The sequence below is a fragment of the Oncorhynchus masou genome, chromosome 1 (assembly GCF_036934945.1).
Source record: "Oncorhynchus masou masou isolate Uvic2021 chromosome 1, UVic_Omas_1.1, whole genome shotgun sequence".
NCBI lineage: Eukaryota > Metazoa > Chordata > Actinopteri > Salmoniformes > Salmonidae > Oncorhynchus > Oncorhynchus masou.
In genome coordinates, this window is record NC_088212.1 from 59,050,162 (window position 1) to 59,070,611 (window position 20,450).

At 44.0% G+C, this 20,450-nt stretch overlaps 1 protein-coding gene across 2 annotated transcripts in view; it reads left to right on the forward strand.

Moving 5' to 3' along the window:
- The window catches only part of LOC135547295 (docking protein 4-like), a 51,970-nt gene extending 40,183 nt beyond the window's left edge, over positions 1 to 11,787 (forward strand). For both annotated transcript variants that reach the window (XM_064976149.1, XM_064976158.1), the window contains exons 3-9: positions 333 to 440; positions 773 to 887; positions 998 to 1,117; positions 8,733 to 8,922; positions 9,627 to 9,765; positions 10,165 to 10,279; positions 10,478 to 11,787. In XM_064976149.1, coding sequence (XP_064832221.1) covers positions 333 to 440; positions 773 to 887; positions 998 to 1,117; positions 8,733 to 8,922; positions 9,627 to 9,765; positions 10,165 to 10,279; positions 10,478 to 10,620 — 930 coding nt within the window. In that variant the 3' untranslated portion in view covers positions 10,621 to 11,787. The remainder of the gene's footprint in view (positions 1 to 332; positions 441 to 772; positions 888 to 997; positions 1,118 to 8,732; positions 8,923 to 9,626; positions 9,766 to 10,164; positions 10,280 to 10,477) is intronic.
- Positions 11,788 to 20,450: the final 8,663 nt, after the last annotated feature.

Below are 20,450 nucleotides of genomic sequence, written 5' to 3' on the forward strand. Positions count from 1 at the left end.
ATCATATGCATAATATAATTGTCTTGTATGAACAATGTTAGACTCCATGACACGGACCGGGTGCGCTCCTTCTCATGTTCTACCTGTCTCTGTCTCTCTTGTTCTCTCTTGTGTCTCTCTTTCACATTGCTAATCACTAAATGCTATTTGATTTTTCTTAGAACGCTTCCTGGTTCATTGATCAGGTAAAGCAGAGGCAACCATTGTGTGCCTGCTCTTGATAGCAAAAGATTGTAAATCGTTAGGATTGAATGGGGTTGATATGTTAACATTGGCTTTGCTTTCGGGTGGCTGGTTGCAGTATGTTAACTGACTGTTTTTTGTGTGTTGAGATTTACCGTCGCTGCTGGCTGGTGTTTAAGAAGTCGTCCAGTAAAGGACCACGCAGACTGGAGAAGTACACTGATGAGAAGTCTGCTTACATCAGAGTCTGTCCTAAGGTACCCCCCCCCCCCACCCACCCCAGAGAGTGCTGCATGATAAGTCACGTTTCAATTGGCAAATGTCAGTTTGAAGTATGATGTCTGTGTGTGGCGCGTATGGTATTACTGTGAGTGTGTGATATATCTGTGTGTGTGTGTGTGGGGGGGGGGGGAGAATGGGGTGCCCTCCTCCAGAACACCCTGGCCCCCACTACACCTGGCTACAACACTCCCTCTTTCTGAAAACTGAATTTGACCAAGCGGTGGCAGTACAGTATTTTGACAGCTTTTTAAAAATCCTTTCAACCTCTCTGTGTTTGTCTGAACTCTTGACCTCTCCTGTTGCCTAGGTGACAGAGATCAGCAATGTGAAGAATGTCACAAGGCTCCCAAGGGACACCAAGCGCCAGGCGGTAGCCATCGTCTTTACCGATGACACCTCGCGCACTTTCACCTGTGAATCAGGTACTCCACACCTACTGTATTGTAATATATGTTTTCTCACAGAATACAATTCTCGCTAAAGTTTCCTGTTTTATGACGTCTCTCTTTACATCCCATTGGTCTAAACTCAGAGCTAGAAGCAGAGGAGTGGTTCAAAACTCTGTCAATCGAATGCCTGGGGACCCGCCTCAATGACATCAGTCTAGGAGAGCCGGACTTGTTGGCAGCAGGTGTTCAGTGTGAACATACAGGTGAGTGTCTGACTCACTAGCACCATGACACAGTCCTGCTCGACTTTGCTTTATGGTTATGTTTGCATGCATTATTACTTATTACTCATCCTCAAAACAACAGTTAGCAATGTTTCCATCTAACTGGTGTCAGAATTTCATGCGAATATTAAAAAATATGAATAAGAACAACACAACCATTTTCCCACCAGAGATGTTTACATCAAATGGATAAAAAGCAGTGTGTGGTGACGTAGTGTTTTCAACGCATTTTCAACTCTGCTAGTTTTGCCACAAAACAAAGGAGCGTTTAGGCTATAGCAAATGTGCCCACTCTGGTCTTGGCACTTGCTCTCTCGTTGCTCATAAAGGTGTTTCCACTGCCATCTCTCGCATAATTCATTTTACAGACACAAGAAGATTCCACCTTGTCTAGCGTATTTTGGTTTGTCGACATTTGGAAAGTTGACAGACAAATTTGCTGTTTCCATCAGGCCTGTCGTGCTGTTTGTTTTAAATCGGACATGTACTTTACTCACATTAAAATATTGGATAGAAATGTGGTTTTTGAAAAAAGTCAAATTAAATGTATTTTCCATGTACTGTAGATTCCACATCACAATACATTGAGAAATGACATTGAAACGACATTGATTCAAACAGTTTGTGCCCAGTGGAATGGTTTACGGACACTGGACTCTGCTATTCAACCAAATGGCTTTTCCATTCTCCGTATGGATCCAACGGCAGCTTCAGTTAAGAGTAGGGGGAGGTGTATGCTTCCTCATCAACAATTCCTGGTGTACCGAAGTTGAAAACATGTAGAGCTTCTGTTCACCTGACCTGGAGTTTCGGATGCTAAAATGCCAACCCCACTAAATGCCAAGGGAATTCACGCATGTTATTATCACAGCTGTGTGCATACCGCCACAAGCAAACACCAAAGCGGCACTCAGCAAACTGTACATGAACATTAGCCAGCAAGAATCCTCACACCCGGAAGCAGTCTTTATTGTCGTGGGTAATTTTAACCAAGATAGTTTAAAACACATTCTTCCAAAATAAAGTATTACCAACAGGTTTCCTGTCCCACAAGAGGAAACAACGTGCTGAACCATGCACTGTATATACAAACATCCGTGATGCCATCCCCCACCCCCACTTTGGCCAATCCAAAAGTATGTGGACACCTGCTCGTCAAACATCTCATTCCAAAATCATGGGCATTAATAAGTTGGTCCCACCTTTGGTGCTACAACAGCCTCCACTCTTCTGGGAAGGCTTTCCACTAGATGTTGGAACATTGCTGCGAGGACTTGCTTCCATTCAGCCAAAAGGGCATTAGTGAGGTCGGGCACTGATGTTGGGCGATTAGGACTGGCTCGCAGTCTGCGTTCCAATTCATCCCAAAGGTGTTCGATGGGGTTGAGGTCAGGGTTCTGTGCAGGCCAGTCAAGTTCTTCCGTACCGATCTCGACAAACCATTTCTGTATGGACCTCACTTTGTGCACGTGGACATTGTCATGCTGAATCAGGAAAGGGCCTTAACCAAACGTTTGCCACAAAGTTGGAAGCACAAAAATCGTCTAGAATGTCATTGTATGCTGTATTGTTAGGATTTCCTGCCATTGAAACTAAGTGATCTAACCTGAACCATGAGAAACAGCCCCTTTCCGTTATTCCTCCTCCAACAAACCTTACAGTTTGCACTATGCATTGGAGCATCTAGTGTTCTCCTGGCATCTGCCAAACCCAGATTTGTCAGTCACAATAAAAATCCAAAAATACCCCTAGAAATATAGAAATATCCTACCATGCTGAGAACCCATACTGCAACATTCAATGTCAGAAGAACAAAACCCAGATGACTTGGTGGTGTGAGACATGTACAAGACAATACAGACACAACCTTGAATTGATGTTCGACAAATCCAGATGTGTGGTTCTCACCGAAGCCTCCCTCCCGACAAGCTTTACACATTCTATGCTCGCTTTGAGGCAGACAAAACCGAGCCGTCCAGGAAGACTCTCGCAGCTCCAGACGACAAGATGATTTCGCTCTCCAAGGCTGACGTGAGGAAAACTCTCAAAAGAGTGAATACTCACAAAACGGGGTCTTCAGAGTGTGTGCTGACCAGCTGGTGGGCGTCTTCTCTGACATCTTCAACCTGTATTTTTGTAAACCACTGACTGTAACACATCCCTCACACAGACTCTTAACACAGGGGTCCCCCAGGGGTGTGTCCTCAGCCATCTGCTGTGCTCCCTGTTCATCCACGACTTGACATGGCACCAACTCCATCATCAAGTTCTGACGACACCATGGCTGTAGGCCTGATAACCAACAAAGATGAGTCAGCCTATAGGTAGGAGGTAAATTAATTGTCATTGTGGTCCCAGGAAAACAACCTCTCCCAAAAAGTCAGCAAAACAAGAGTTGATTGTTGACTTCAGAAAGCAGAAGATGGAACATGCCCTGATCCACATCAACAGAACTGTAGAGAGTCAGCAGTTTTATGTTCCTCTGCGTCTATATCACCGAGAACTTGACATGTAGCAACAACCCCACCACTCTTGTCAAGAGGCTACAACAGCATCTCTACTTCCTAAGGTGGCTGAAGAAAATCATCAAGAGCGTCCTGACCAGCTGCATCACAGCCTGGTACATGAATTACTCTTTTCATGACTGATGGCACCTCCAGCGGGTGGTGAAGACGGCCTGGTATATCCCTGGGACCGTGCTCCCATCAATCCAGGACAATTACTCAAAACAGTGCCTGAGGAAAGCCTGCATCATCATCAGGTAGCTTAGCGGTTAGACCTGAGCCGACAAGAGGAAAAAAATTGGTCGATGTGCTCTTGAGAAAGGCTCTTAACCCTGATTTCTCCAGGGCCACCGTTCTACTATGGCTGACCCTGTAAAACAACACATTTCACTGCACCTATCCGGTGGACGTGACAATATTTTTTTTATATATATACAGTGTCTTCAAAGTATTCAGACCCTTGACTTTTCCCACATTTTGTTACGTTAGTCTTATTCTAAAATGTATTCAATTGTTTTTTCCTCTCATCAATCTACACACAAAAACACATCATGACAAAGAAAAAACAGGTTTGCTAATTATTATAATTTTTTAAACAGAATACATAATTTACATAAGTATTCAGACCCTTTACTCAGTACTTTGTTGAAGCACCTTTGGCAGCAATTACAGCCTCGAGTGTTCTTGGATATGACGCTTCAAGCTTGGCACATCTGTATTTGGGGAGTTTCTCCCATTCTTCTCTGCAGATCCTCTCAAGCTCTGTCAGGTTGGATGGGAAGCGTCGCTGCACAGATATTTTCATGTCTCTTCAGAGATGTTTGATCGGGTTCAAGTCCGGGCTCTGGCTGGGCTACTCAAGGACATTCAGAGACTTGTCACGAAGCCACTCCTGCAATGTCTTGGCTGTGTGCTTAGGGTCATTGTCCTGGAGCAGGTTTTCATCAAGGATCTCTCTGTACTTTGCTCCATTCATCTTTGCGTTGATCCTGACTAGTCTCCCAGTCCCTGCCGCTGAAAAACACCCCCTCAACATGATGCTGCCACCACAATGCTTCACCGTAGGGATGGTGCCAGGTTTCCTCCAGACATGACACTTGGCATTCAAGCCAAAGAGTTTAATCTTGGTTTCATAAGACCAGAGAATCAAATAAATCAAAATCAAATAACATTTATTTATATAGCCCTTCGTACATCAGCTGATATCTCAAAGTGCTGTACAGAAACCCAGCCTAAAACCCCAAACAGCAAGCAATGCAGGTGTAGAAGCACGGTGGTTAGGAAAAACTCCCTAGAAAGGCCAAAACCTAGGAAGAAACCTAGAGAGGAACCAGGCTATGTGGGGTGGCCAGTCCTCTTCTGGCTGTGCCGGGTGGAGATTATAACAGAACATGGCCAAGATGTTCAAATGTTCATAAATGACCAGCATGGTTGAATAATAATAAGGCAGAACAGTTGAAACTGGAGCAGCAGCACGGCCAGGTGGACTGGGGACAGCAAGGAGTCATCATGTCAGGTAATCCTGGGGCATGGTCCTAGGGCTCAGGTCCTCCGAGAGAGAGAAAGAAAGAGAATTAGAGAGAGCATATGTGGGGTGGCTAGTCCTCTTCTGGCTGTGCCGGGTGGAGATTATAACAGAACATGGCCAAGATGTTCAAATGTTCATAAATGACCAGCATGGTCAAATAATAATAAGGCAGAATAGTTTAAACTGGAGCAGCAGATATCTTCAACCACCAACTTAAAATCCTGAGACAAGGCTGAGTATAGCCCACAAAGATCTCCGCCATGGCACAACCCAAGGGGGGGGCGCCAACCCAGACAGGATGACCACATCAGTGAATCAACCCACTCAGGTGACGCACCCCTTCCAGGGACGGCATGAGAGAGCCCCAGTAAGCCAGTGACTCAGCCCATGTAATAGGGTTAGAGGCAGAGAATCCCAGTGGAAAGAGGGGAACCGGCCAGGCAGAGACAGCAAGGGCGGTTCGTTGCTCCAGAGCCTTTTCGTTCACCTTCCCACTCCTGGGCCAGACTACACTCAATCATATTACCCACTGAAGAGATGAGTCTTCAGTAAAGACTTAAAGGTTGAGACCGAGTTTGCGTCTCTGACATGGGTAGGCAGACCGTTCCATAACAATTGAGCTCTATAGGAGAAAGCCCTGCCTCCAGCTGTTTGCTTAGAAATTCTAGGGACAATTAGGAGGCCTGCGTCTTGTGACCGTAGCGTATGTGTAGGTATGTACGGCAGGACCAAATCAGAGAGATAGGTAGGAGCAAGCCCATGTAATGCTTTGTAGGTTAGCAGTAAAACCTTGAAATCAGCCCTTGCTTTGACAGGAAGCCAGTGTAGGGAGGCTAGCACTGGAGTAATATGATCAAATTTTTTGGTTCTAGTCAGGATTCTAGCAGCCGTATTTAGCACTAACTGAAGTTTATTTAGTGCTTTATCCGGGTAGCCGGAAAGTAGAGCATTGCAGTAGTCTAACCTAGAAGTGACAAAAACATGGATTAATTTTTCTGCATCATTTTTGGACAGAAAGTTTCTGATTTTTTGCAATGTTACGTAGATGGAAAAAAGCTGTCCTTGAAATGGTCTTGATATGTTCTTCAAAAGAGAGATCAGGGTCCAGAGTAACGCAGAGGTCCTTCACAGTTTTATTTGAGACGAGTGTACAACCATTAAGATTAATTGTCAGATTCAACAGAAGATCTCTTTGTTTCTTGGGACCTAGAACAAGCATCTCTGTTTTGTCCGAGTTTAAAAGTAGAAAGTTTACAGCCATCCACTTCCTTATGTCTGAAACTCATGCTTCTAGCGAAGGCAATTTTGGGGCTTCACCATGTTTCATTGAAATGTACAGCTGTGTGTCATCCGCATAGCAGTGAAAGTTAACATTATGTTTTCGAATAACATCCCCAAGAGGTAAAATATATATTGAAAATAATAGTGGTCCTAAAACGGAACCTTGAGGAACACCGAAATTTACAGTTGACTTGTCAGAGGACAAACCATTCACAGAGACAAACTGATATCTTTCCGACAGATAAGATCGAAACCAGGCCAGAACTTGCCCGTGTAGACCAATTTGGGTTTCCAATCTCTCCAAAAGAATGTGGTGATCGATGGTATCAAAAGCAGCACTAAGGTCTAGGAACACGAGGACAGATGCAGAGCCTCGGTCCGATACCATTAAAATGTCATTTACCACCTTCACAAGTGCCGTCTCAGTGCTATGATGGGGTCTAAAACCAGACTGAAGCATTTCGTATACATGGTTTGTCTTCAGGAAGGCAGTGAGTTGCTGCGCAACAGCCTTTTCTAAAATTTTTGAGAGGAATGGAAGATTCGATATAGGCCGATAGTTGTTTATATTTTCTGGGTCAAGGTTTGGCTTTTTCAAGAGAGGCTTTATTACTGCCACTTTTAGTGAGTTTGGTACACATCCGGTGGATAGAGAGCCGTTTATTATGTTCAACATAGGAGGGCCAAGCACAGGAAGCAGCTCTTTCAGTAGTTTAGTTGGAATAGGGTCCAGTATGCAGATTGAAGGTTTAGAGGCCATGATTATTTTCATCATTGTGTCAAGAGATATAGTACTCAAACACTTGAGCGTCTCTCTTGATCCTAGGTCCTGGCAGAGTTGTGCAGACTCAGGACAACTGAGCTTTGAAGGAATATGCAGATTTAAAGAGGAGTCTGTAATTTGCTTTCTAATAATCACAATTTTTTCCTCAAAGAAGTTCATGAATTTATCACTGCTAAAGTGATAGTCATTCTCTCTTGGGGAATGCTGCTTTTTAGTTAGTTTTGCGACAGTATCAAAAAGGAATTTCGGATTGTTCTTCTTTTCCTCAATTAAGTTAGAAAAATAGGATGATCGAGCAGCAGTAAGGGCTCTTCGGTACTGCACGGTACTGTCTTTCCAAGCTAGTCGGAAGACTTCCAGTTTGGTGTGGCGCCATTTCCGTTCCAATTGTCAGGAAGCTTGCTTCAGAGCTCGGGTATTTTCTGTGTACCAGGGAGCTAGTTTCTTATGAGAAATGTTTTTAGGGGTGCAACTGCATCTAGGGTATTGCGCAAGGTTAAATTGAGTTCCTCAGTTAGGTGGTTAACTGATTTTTGTCCTCTGGCGTCCTTGGGTAGACAGAGGAAATCTGGAAGGACATCAAGGAATCTTTGTGTTGTCTGGGAATCTTGTTTCTTGTAGTCTGTGATTCTTTGGGTGCCTTTTTAGCAAACTCCAAGCGGGCTGTCATGTGAGTTATACTGAGGAATTGCTTCTGTCTGGCCCTCTTCCATAAAGTCCTGATTGGTAGAGTGCTGCAGAGATGGTTGGTCTTCTCGAATGTTATCTCATCTCCACAGAGGAACTCTAGAGCTCCCTGACCAAGGCCCTTCTTGCCTTAGGTATTTCTGTGTATAATTTTAAATACATTTGCAAGCATTTCTATAAACCTGTTTTCGATTCGTCATTACGGGGTATTGTGTGTAGATTGCTGATTATAATCTTTTTACAAATTCATTTTAGAATAAGGCTGTAAAGTTAACAAAATGTGGAAAAAGTCAAGGGATCTTAATGAAGGCAATACTTATGGAAGGCACTGTATACTGTGTATATATCCATGAGTTGTTCACTCCTTTACCGTTGAAGCGTGGGGTCTGATACCAACAGGCTCAGAGACAGTTTTAACTACAAGCCACCAGACTGCTGAACACTTAAACTAGACTGACCACCTGCACTGACTTTCCGCACCTTAACACACACACACACGCACTCACTCACTCACTCACTCACTCACTCACTCACTCACTCACTCACTCACTCACTCACTCACTCACTCACTCACTCACTCACTCACACACACACACACACACACACACACACACACACACACACACACACACACACACACAATACAGCTGCTGCTACCAGTCTCTTATTATTATTGCAAAATGGATCATCACTTCAACTCTCTGTGATGCTTTGTGGATACGGGTCCTGGCTTTCTACAAGTCACTTTATAATGTGTGGTATGTCATGCTGAACTAAGACTAGTAATATCCCTTCCTGTCTCCCTGACAGAGCGTTTCAATGTGTTCCTACTGCCCTGTCCTAACCTGGACATCTATGGAGAGTGTATGATGCAGATCACCCATGAGAATATCTACCTGTGGGACATCCACAACCCTCGCACCAAACTGGTCACCTGGCCTCTCTGCTCCCTGCGCCGCTACGGACGAGATGCCACACGCTTCACCTTCGAGGCTGGACGGTGAGGGAGACACTCACTGAGGGAGGGAGGAGTATGGAGAGTGAGGGATGGGGAGAAGAATGCAAAAGCTGGAGGAAAGCAGGACTGTGTAACCAGTTGTCTGTGACTAGCCCATAGATCGCTTGATGAAAAACACATACAGACCACACACACTCATGCTCGCACGTACGCGCACAAAACACACACACACACACACACACACACACACACACACACACACACACACACACACACACACACACACACACACACACACACACACACACACACACACACACACACACACACACACGCTCACACACACAGAGAGACAGACAGGAGCCCTGTCCGGCAGAGCCTCATAAAGAGATTGATTGAATAGATTAGAGGAAAATCAATGGTGAGCGAGGCGTTCTTATCTCCTCCTGCGCTTTGATAAACTTGAAAAGAAAGGATTCGGTCCACTTGCAGGGTGCCCCCCAAAGGACAAAGATAAGAGTGATGCACTGTCAGTAGGAAGAACGTAGTCCCACACTGCCACCTAGTGATGTTTAGGATGCAGTATTATTGGCTGCTATTTGCTTGAGAACAATTTGTGGTGAATAGTGTGTGCAAAAGGACTGTTTGCAAAAACACAGCTATATAAGATGATTTGTTGATATGACCTATTATGGCCTGTATACACATGCATGTTGTACTGAGTAGTGTGTGTTGGTGTGTTCCAGGATGTGTGACAGTGGAGAAGGCCTGTACACATTCCAGACGCGGGAGGGAGAACAGATCTACCAGAGAGTCCACTCCTCCACCCTGGCCATCGCTGAGCAGCACAAGAGAGTTCTGATGGAGATGGAGAAGAACAGCAGAGTAGGGCACAGTTACACACACACACACACACACACACACACACACACACACACACACACACACACACACACACACACACACACACACACAGTATTCTCCCTGGTGGTTATATAATGGTTATATAATACTGTGTAATACAATATGTGATAATATATAATACTGTTTAATACAGTATGTGATACTATATCATACTGGGCGGCAGGGTAGCCTAGTGGTTAGAGTGTTGCGAGTTGCGAGTTCAAGGTTGCGTGTTCAAACCCCCGAGCTGACAAGGTACAAATCTGTTGTTCTGCCCCTGAACAGGCAGTTAACCCACTGTTCCCAGGCTGTCATTGAAAATAAGAATTTGTTCTTAACTGACTTGCCTGGTTAAATTAATATATTTTTTCTCTCTGTCAGTTGTCTAAAGGTTCTGAGGCGGGCTCCTACCCCTGTACCCCCACAGCCATCCTGCCCCGCAGTGCCTTCTGGCACCATATCACTGGCACCCAGGGGGGCATGGACCCAGCCCATGGTAAACCACAGCCTAGACTACAATCTCAACCACACAGCACTGGGGCTAGAGTGGGAACATTGGTCTGAATATGGAAAGTGTAAACGTTTGAACATGGGGTCTGGATTTTAACGAATCATACAGAAGCTTATAGAGTAGGCTGCACCTGTAGACATGACTTTTTCTCGTCTGTCTCTTGTGTCCTGTCCTGTCCTGTAGGTGACATGTTTGGTGGTTCTCAGACTGGCGCTGATGCAGACCTGCTCTCCACCCGGCTGCCCTCAGAGCCACGCCACGCTACCATGCCCCTGGCACACAGCCGACACTCCCCCGCCCGCTACCCCACCTACCCCAGCCAGTGATCCCAGGGGTGCATTGCAGACCCCTAGCCTCCTCCACTCTATACACCGCACTCCTCCTATTCTCCTTTCTCTGCAGTGCTTACCTCAACTCCACGCCCCCTCATCTACCTTCCAGCCAATCAGGTTGGGTTGTGGGGAGTGGGCTCTAAGATGGGGTCATAGGACCTCCCCTAAAGCTGGGAGCTTTGTGAAGCAGGATGTGACAGCGCCTCTGGTCTTCTCTTCTTCTTCCAAAGGCTGGTTACCTGAAGGAACTTCAACTCCCAGAATCCCTCACGGTGGGGGCAAAGTGCATTGTGCGAGCCAGCAGTGGCTTGTTGCCTCTTAGTGAGCTGACATTGTGGCATGGTGCATCTCTCTTTGCTCTGCTGTGGGTGTGGAGGAGGAACAGGAGGAGGATGGGTGTGAGCTGTAAGGATGTGATTTAGTCTCCTCTCTAACCCCTGTGAAATCTTATTTTCTGATGGGATTCAGTCAGCTCTCCATCACCTCAACCCCCTTCGCGACAGACCTCTTCATGTACCTCATGCCAGCTCTTAGCAAAGTTCAATGTTAGGGGCTCAGGACGTCCCCATACAGCTCTTATTGGGGGCAGAACAGTAGGACCCCTTCCTACCATCCCTGCTCTCCAGCATGATAAGGATTGTGGCGCTCGCTCCAACCCATAACCTCAATCTGACAGACATATATGTAGGACAACAGCTTCTTCCCAAGAACTGGCCTTGGCTTCCTTCTTCAACTGTGTGTGGGTGGAAGAGGGACTGTCCCTGGACTATCATCCAAGCAAACACCTGGTCTAATTCCACAGAGAAACAAAGGACCACTTGTCTTTCATCTTTCTTTCTTTAAAAATAAACTTGTAGCAGACTTAACAACCTGACTTTACCTTGTATACTGTTCTGTCTGATAAAGAAAATAGACCGATTTGTCTGGGAGGATAGAGGGAGGCAGTGATGAGAGGGAGGGAGAGCCATATGCCTCTGAAGTCATGACTTCGTTTGTTGTTTTCTCCTGGTTTCCTGCCATTGGGTTGTGAAGACATCCAAGGCTGTTCATAATATGGTAATGGAACCCTGTCCTGTGTGTGTGTGTGTGTGTGTGTGTGTGTGTGTGTGTGTGTGTGTGTGTGTGTGTGTGTGTGTGTGTGTGTGTGTGTGTGTGTGTGTGTGTGTGTGTGTGTGTGTGTGTGTGTGTGTGTGTGTGTGTGTGTGTGTGTGTGTGTGTGTGTGTGTGTGTGTGTGTGTGTGTGTGCGTGTGTGTGTGTACACTGCATGAATGGGATACACAGTTAATGTCATTTGGCCACTTTAAAACCTATGTTAAGAGAGAATTTAGACATGGTAAATAATAAGCTAGATTTAAAAAATATATATAGACGTCACAAAGATGTAGCCACTCCCTCAAACCTCATCATTATTGTGGAGGTCCTTGGTCTGAGGGAGACACCACGGACTGTGTCATAGTGTGGCTCCTCATTGAGTTTCCTGTCAGGCACAAGAGTATAATGAACTAGTGAAGTTGTGATAACCATTGTTAATGTCCTGTGTTTGTAGCTTCACAGACTTTCTGGTGTGTGGGGGTGGGTTATCGCCTGACCAAAATGGTTCTTGACATGTTTGCACTTGTTTTTTTTTCCTTCTTAAAAAACAAAATGTGTTTTTGATCAATCAGGAGCCATTGCTCTTAATTTGGGTGATGTGAGGGATAAGCACAGATCTAGGGAGGGTCCATAAGTTACCTGCCTCAGAGACCCTCACATGGAGTCCTTTCATTTTAGGGGTGTAGCCTAGATACTGCTCGTGGGTTAGTTAGTAGATGACTGTTGCACAAAGATAGAAACACATGTTTTTATAGCTGGAAGTATAAAACCTGCCCTCTACACAGTTCTTACATAAGATTGGGTTTATAACTAATAATGCTAATTATTTCAATCCGTCTCAACATTAGCAGATTTGATTGACTATGAACTAAGACTTTCCAACTGTGTATTCATTTGTGACACTTGGATATGGCCCAACTAATACCACCATGTAGTTAGAGATTGGACTAATATGAAATATATATATATATATATATATATATATATATATATATATATATATATATATATATATATATATATATATATATATATATATACAGTATTTCACCACTGTTAAAGTTATTATATGTGAAGCTTATAAAATGAGGTAATTTTCTAATCTCCTTGACTAGGTGTAATGTTATTTATTTGAGTTGGCCAGAGTGGGACAGTCTGATGTCTAAGGCTACTTGTTAAATGCTGGAATCCAATAAAACACACATTTACAGCTTATTTATCTCATGTTAACATAAAGGGCTAAGCTTTTTGTTGAACATAATCTTTACCCTATGTATTTGTGTTTGTGTACATACATGAGTTGTTGTTGCTGCCCCCTTGGGCTCTTGAAAATACAGCTATTTATTTCACATCGTTTGGTCTCCAGATGTGTGTGTTTGTGAGAGAGTGTGTGCGGTGTATGGCTGAATGTTCTGTGACAGGGATTGTCTGGGGGACGTTTCTTTGAAATGCATGTACTCTACACATTTTTATACTGCGTAACGATGGTAAGATTGAAATGTTGTGGACTTGTTCGTCCAGATATGCGGGTGAAGGTTTTTTTTACAGACGTTTACTTGGCACAAGGAAATAAAGAACAACGATTCACCTGATCATGGGGTCATCGAAGTGATTTACTGATTGGATGAAAGAGAGATGTTACCATGGGGATGATGTATGGAGGGGAAGGATTGATACAATTCTTCTGGAATGGGAGGAGTCTTCATACTCCCTCCATGGGTCCGAAACTACCACGTTTCATTAGATTTCGTCCCCTTTCCCTCATCTCCTTGAAGCTATTTTGCCTTAGACTTCACGTTTCCGTCGCTGCTCTTTCTCTTGGTTCTCTTTTTTATCATCGCTGTCTGGTGAAAACCGCATCTCCAAATCAGAACCGTTTCAGGACATTGAAAAGATTAGAACATTTCCCCACGAACAAACATACAATTATGAAACTCCCAAAGCTATTTCGAATAGGATTTATTGGTCCCAGAGTCATGAAAGGTTCAGAGTACATTGAGGGGAGTTAGTGCTTTAAATACATGTAAAAAATAAAACATTTGGCAAAACGTTTTGTTTGGTTTTCATCAGACAGCGAGCGACGTTACAGAAACTGCTTGTATATTTTTCATAACAATTCTATCGGCCAAATCCCTCCTGGATAAGAATTGCAATAGGACTGGATATCTCATGATGAATTGAACATCTGTTTATTGTGGTGGTGAAAATGTTGTTTTATTACAATGTTTGTAATAATTTCACAGGCATTTTGGATCACTCCTTAGCTTTGTGGTTGATACTGGGTTGTTTCCACAGAACGTACATGTTACTCAACATCAACACCAGTACTTATTTGCATAGCAGGCACACAAATGCAAACTTTACCTCACATGTCACATACAATTCACTTGCACGTTTGTGTATTTAACAATACTTTAACTACATTTTAAAACTGCTAATGGACTAGATTGTGGGCCAAGCCAAGCCACCTGTCTACAAATATTCAATTTCACCAGGATGTTTGAAAAATATAAAACATATTTTGCTATCTTTGTTTTCCAGTTGTCCAGCATACTCTTGTTAGGTTCAGAAACCTATTTCTGCTGGTGAGGAATGGCTTGGACAAGCTGAGGTACCCAAATTTCAACCTCCAAACATGTTCCTCCTCCATGTTAATCATACATCTGCTGAATGTGCGTTCAGCAAGTTTGATAAGAGTTTAATTAGTCAAAAGCATTTTTACAGAGGCAAAGATGTTTGTGTTCTGTAGGAAAATGGTTTATTTCAGACATTCACCACAAATGATTGGTTTATGTTCATTGTACTATTCCTGGTATCTGTTTAGGTTAGTTGGCACGTAATGGAGGACTTCTCAAACCAACCTCCCCTCCTCTTCAAAAAGAAAGGAGGACCAAGTCACTCTTCAAATAATTAATTAAATTGCCTTTATTTGTATGGCACATTCAATTAAACAAAGTTGAAATACTCCTCTCTGCCAGGGTTTCTCCCAGCTAGAGCTGTGTTACTTTTCTCTGAGAGCACAGAGAAAACAACACTTTAACCTTCTCATCAATCTGGAAGTTACAGCCCCACACAGTCATTGGAACATTGGGAATAGTGCTTAAATTGATCTTGAAATTAAAAACATTAATACGATACATTGTTATCTGCCTCGTAACATACTTTGCTCTGTCTCTGTGCTCGGTGCATTTCCTTTGGGTGAGGCACGTGGTGTGATTTAGGGAGACCACACTAAACAGGACATATTAGGATTATAGTTTTGTGTGGACTCAGTGCCTGGGACCCTGATGTAGGTATGCTATGAGCATGTTGCCATTGAAACCCCTGTTGCATGAATTCCTTTATCAAAATGCCATGTGTGTCCTGTAATGTTTGTGGTATTAACATTTTGAAGTTTTTACTATAAAAGAAATACACTGTAAAGACTGGTTGTGGCTTGTTTTTGTCCTGCCTCATCACATTATCATTTCAATATTGGTGTATTTTTTTTGTCATTTAACTAGGCAAGTCAGTTAAGAACAAATTCTTAAATTCTTGATTTTTTTTTATTTTTACAAAAGCTATATGGGCATTTCAATAATGAAACACACAATTATTAGGGGAAAAAAGCAAAACAGAAAGTTTAATAAATAGCAAAACTTACAAAAATATATCTATATATATATTATGAGTACACTTAGGCTTAGATTCAATCAGATGATTATTTCATCTTTATTTAACCAGGTAGGCCAGTTGAGAGCAAGTTGTCCTTTACAACTGCGACCTGGCCAAGATAAAGCAAAGCAGTGCGACAAAAACAACAGAGTTACACATGGGATAAACAAACGTACAGTCAATAACACAATAGAAAAATCTGTATACAGTGTGTGCAAATTAAGGAGGTAAGGCAATAAATAGGCCAATAGTGGCAAAGTAATTACAATTTAGAAATTTACACTGGAGTGATATATGTACAGATGATGATGTGCAAGTAGAAATACTGGAGTGCAAAAGAGCAGAAAAACAAATATGGGGATGAGGTAGGCAATTGCTTGGATGGGCTATTTACAGATGGGCTGTGTACAGCTGCAGCGATTGGTAAGCTGCACTGACAGCTGACGCTTAAAGTTAGTGAGGGCGATATAAGTCTCCAACTTCAGTGATTTTTGCAATTTGTTCCAGTCATTGGCAGCAGAGAACTGGAAGGAAAGGCGGCCAAAGGAGGTGTTGGCTTTGGGGATGACCAGTGTAATATAATTGCTTGAGCGCGTGCTATAGGTGGGTGTTGCTATGTTGACCAGTGAGCTGAGATAAGGCGGCGCTTTACCTAGCAAAGACTTATAGATGTAGCGAGGACCAACCAACGAGAGCATACAGGTCGCAGTGGTGGGTAGTATATGGGGGTTTGGTGACAAAACGGATGGCACTGTGATAGACTGCATCCAATTTGCTGAGTAGAGTGTTGGAGGCTATTTTGTAAATTACATCGCTGAAGTCAAGGATCGGTAGGATAGTCAGTTATACAAGGGTATGTTTGGCAGCATGAGTGAAGGAGGCTTTGTTGCGAAATAGGAAGCTGACTCTAGATTTAACTTTGGATTGGAGATGCTTAATGTAAGTCTGGAAGGAAAGTTTACAGTCTAGACAGACACCTAGGTATTTATAGTTGTCCACATAGTCTAAGTCAGAACCGACCAGAGTAGTGATACTAGTCAGGCGGGTGGGGTGGGTGCGTGCAGCGATCAGTTGAAGAGCATGCATTTCGTTTTACTAGCAGTTAAGAGCAGTTGGAGGCCACGGAAGGAGTGTTGTATGGCATTGAAGCTCGTTTGGAGGTTTGTTAACACAGTGTCCAAAGGGCCAGATGTGTACAGAATGGTGTTGTCTGCGTAGAGATGAATTAAATAGTCACCAACAGAAGAAGCGAAATCATTGATATATACAGAGAAAATAGTCAGCCCAAGAATTGAACCCTGTGGCACCCCTATAGAGACTCCCAGAGGTCCGGACAACTGGCCCTCCGATTTGACACACTGAACTCTATCTGAGAAGTAGTTAGTGAAACCAGGCGAGGCAGTCATTTGAGAAACCAAGGCTGTTGAGTCTGCCGATAAGAATGTGGTGATTGACAGAGTCGAAAGCCTTGGCCAGGTCAATGAAGACGGCTGCACATTACTTTCTTTTATTGATGGCGGTTATGATATCGTTTAGGACCTTGAGCGTGGCTGAAGTGCACTCGTGACCAGCTCGGAAACCAGATTGCATAGCGGAGAAGGTACGGTGGGATTTTAATGGTCGGTGATCTGTTTGTTACCCTCTAGCGTTGAGCAATCCCATATCCGGGACCGTAATCATAGCCTCAAGTTCATTACCATAACGCAACATTTCCTATTCATGAAAATCGCAAATGAAATTAAATAAATATATTCAAACACAAGATTAGCCTTTTGTTAACAACACTGTCATCTCAGATTTTCAAAATATGCTTTTCAACCAAAGCTACACAAGCATTTATGTAAGTGTATTGATAGTCTAGCATTGCATTAAGCCTAGCTTTCAGCAGGCAACATTTTCACAAAAACAAGAAAAGCATTCAAATAAAATCATTTAACTTTGAAGAACTTCGGATGTTTTCAATGACGAGACTCTTAGTTAGATAGCAAATGTTCATTTTTTCCAAAAAGATTATTTGTGTAGACGAAATAGCTCTGTTTTGTTCATCACGTTTGGCTAAGAAAAGTTTGGCAAATGCAGTCACTTACAACGTCAAACTTTTTTCCAAATTAGCTCCATAATATCGACAGAAACATGGCAAACATTGTTTAGAATCGATCCTCAAGGTGTTTTTCACATATCTATTCGATAATCTATCAGTGGTGGCAGTTGGCTTCTCATCAGAAGCAAACGGAAAAATACTGCAGCTGGAGATTACGCAATAATTGCAACGGAGAACACCAAGCGACCACCTGGTAGATGTAGTCTCTTATGGTCAATCTTCCAATGATATGCCTACAAATACGTCACAATGCTGCAGACACCTTGGGGAAAACGTGGAAAACGTAAGCTGACTCCTAGCTCCTTCACAGCCATATAAGGAGTCATTGGCATGAGGCGATTTTAAAAAATGCGGCACTTCCTGATTGGATTTTTATCTGTTTTTTTTCTGTAACATCAGTTCTGTGGCACTCACAGACAATATCTTTGCAGTTTTGGAAACGTCAGAGTGTTTTCTTTCCAAAGCTGTCAATTATATGCATAGCCAAGCATCTTTTCGTGACAAAATATCTTGTTTAAAACAGGAATGTTTTTCATCCAAAAATTAAAATAGCGCCCCCTATATCCAAGAAGTTAACTTGGCTTTTGAAGACATTAGAAAGGCAGGGCAGGATGGATATAGGTCTGAAACAGTTTGGGTCTAAAGTGCCTGCCCCTTTGAAGAGGGGGATTACCGCAGCCACTTTCCAATCGGGGGGGGGCAGTTGCTTCGGGGTGCAGAGCTGTTGGCCGGGGTTGGGGTAGCCAGGTGGAATGCATGGCCAGCCGTAGAGAAATGCTTATTGAAATTTGATTATCGTGGATTTATCAGTGGTGACAGTGTTTCCTAGTCTCAGTGCAGTGGGCAGCTGTAAGGCTCCATGGACTTTACAGTGTCCCAAAACTTTTGGATGGACTTTACAGTGTCCCAAAACATTTGGAATTAGTGCTGCAGGATACACATTTCTGTTTGAAAAAGCTAGCCTTTGCTTTCCTAACTGACTGTGTGTATTGTTTCCTGACTTCCCTGAAAAGTTGCATATTGCGGGGACTTTTTGAAGCTAGTGCAGTATGCCACAGGGTGTTTTTGTGCTGGTCAAGGGCAGTTAAGTCTGGAGTGAACCAAGAGCTATATCTGTTCTTTGTTATACATTTTTTGAAAGGGTCATGCTTATTTCAGATGGTGAGGAAAGCACTTTTAAAGAACAACCAGGCATCCTCTACTGACGGGATGAGGTCAATATCCTTCCAGGATACCCGTGCTAGGTCGATTAGAAAGGCCTGCTCGCAGAAGTGTTTTAGGGCCGTTTGACAGTGATGAGTGGCGGTTGTTTGACCGTGGACCCATAATGGATGCAGGCAATGAGTCAGTGATCGCTGAGATCCTTGTTGGAAACAGCAGAGGTGTATTTAGAGGGAAAGTTGGTCAGGATGATATCTATGAGGGTGCCCATGTTTACATATGTGGGGTTGTACTAGGTAGGTTCCTTGAAAATTTGTGTGAGATTGAGGGCATCTAGCTTAGATTGTAGGACGGGGTGTTAAGCATATCCCAATTTAGGTCAGCTAGCAGTACAAACTCTGACGATAGATGGGGGGCAATCAATTCACATAGGGTGTCCAGGGCACAGCTGGGAGCTGAGGGGGGTCTATAACAAGCAGCAACAGCGAGGGACTTATTTCTGGAGAGATGGAGCTTTAAAAGTAGAAGCTCGAACTGTTTGGGCATAGACCTCTACAGTAGATTGCAATTCCACCCATTTAGGTCTAACTGGCAGCTTGTGCTCAACCGCTACCCACACAGGATAATGCACTGTCCTGCCCCCTACTGACAGGGTAGCCTAGTGGTTAGAGCGTTGGACTAGTAACTGGAAGGTTGTGAGTTCAAACCCCCGACCTGACAAGGTACAAATCTGTCATTCTGCCCTTGAACAGGCAGTTAACCCACTGTTCCCAGGCCGTCATTGAAAATAAGAATTTGTTCTTAACTGACTTGCCTGGTTAAATAAAGGTAAAAAAAAAAATGTAAAAAATTATTCCCTTCTGTTTCATGGGTGCCAGCTCACCTTTTTTGTGCCACCTCTAGCGACACGGCACGAATGAGTTCAGTAATTTCAGCCACCCATGCAGGCTTTTCCGGCCCTGGGCTGCTTTGCACCACAGCCCTCACAGTGGGTGTCTCCATGCAGCCCCACCTAAGTCCCAGCCCACAGGAGCTCCCTCTCCAAAGCCTTCTCCAAGGCTATCTGAAATTACTCAGGATGAGCCAGCTGGGTCTGTATGCGCAGCTCCATAGGAGAGAGCACTTGTATGAACTGGTGCCGTGCTAGCTCGCTCTGCACAGAGGGGGGCATGTGAGCATATGCCCGCTGAGAGAGGCTCTCAATGTCATTAACTAGCACCCGTAGCAGCTCTCCAGGCTGCCTGCGTCTATGACTCAGTTCGGAGCGCAGAAGTGCGGGCTGTACACACTATTCAAAGCGCCTCCTCAGTGCTCCAACTAAATCCACATAATCACGTCTGCAGGGCTAATCAATATCAAACAGGACAGAGCATCATCCGTGAGGCCAGCATGAGCTAATAGTTCAAACTGAGCAGGACAAGCTTCCCAATCCCCTTTACCGGATTACTTCGGGGTCTTAACAGATACAGATGCAGTCGGGGACAGGGCGCCGCCATGTTTGTTTACATCCTGAGCTCCAGCCTCTCGTCATGCAGCGTCGACGTCACCCCTTCGGTCTGCCCCCCAGAATCTGCGCAAAGCACAGTTGACAAAGCACTTATGTCCGCTTCAGCCGCCATCCTTCTAGCACTCTCCCACAAACGGCCTCTGCCCTTCGATGCCCAGGCGCCCCCATCTGCAAGATCCTCCGACATCCATGCACATGCACCTCCTTGGCCATAATCGTCCCCTGGCTCCTCCTTCACTATCGGATTCCCTCAAAGCATTTTCAACCTCCGTTCTCCACTCAACGTTTGCTAGCCATGGTAGTCAGCT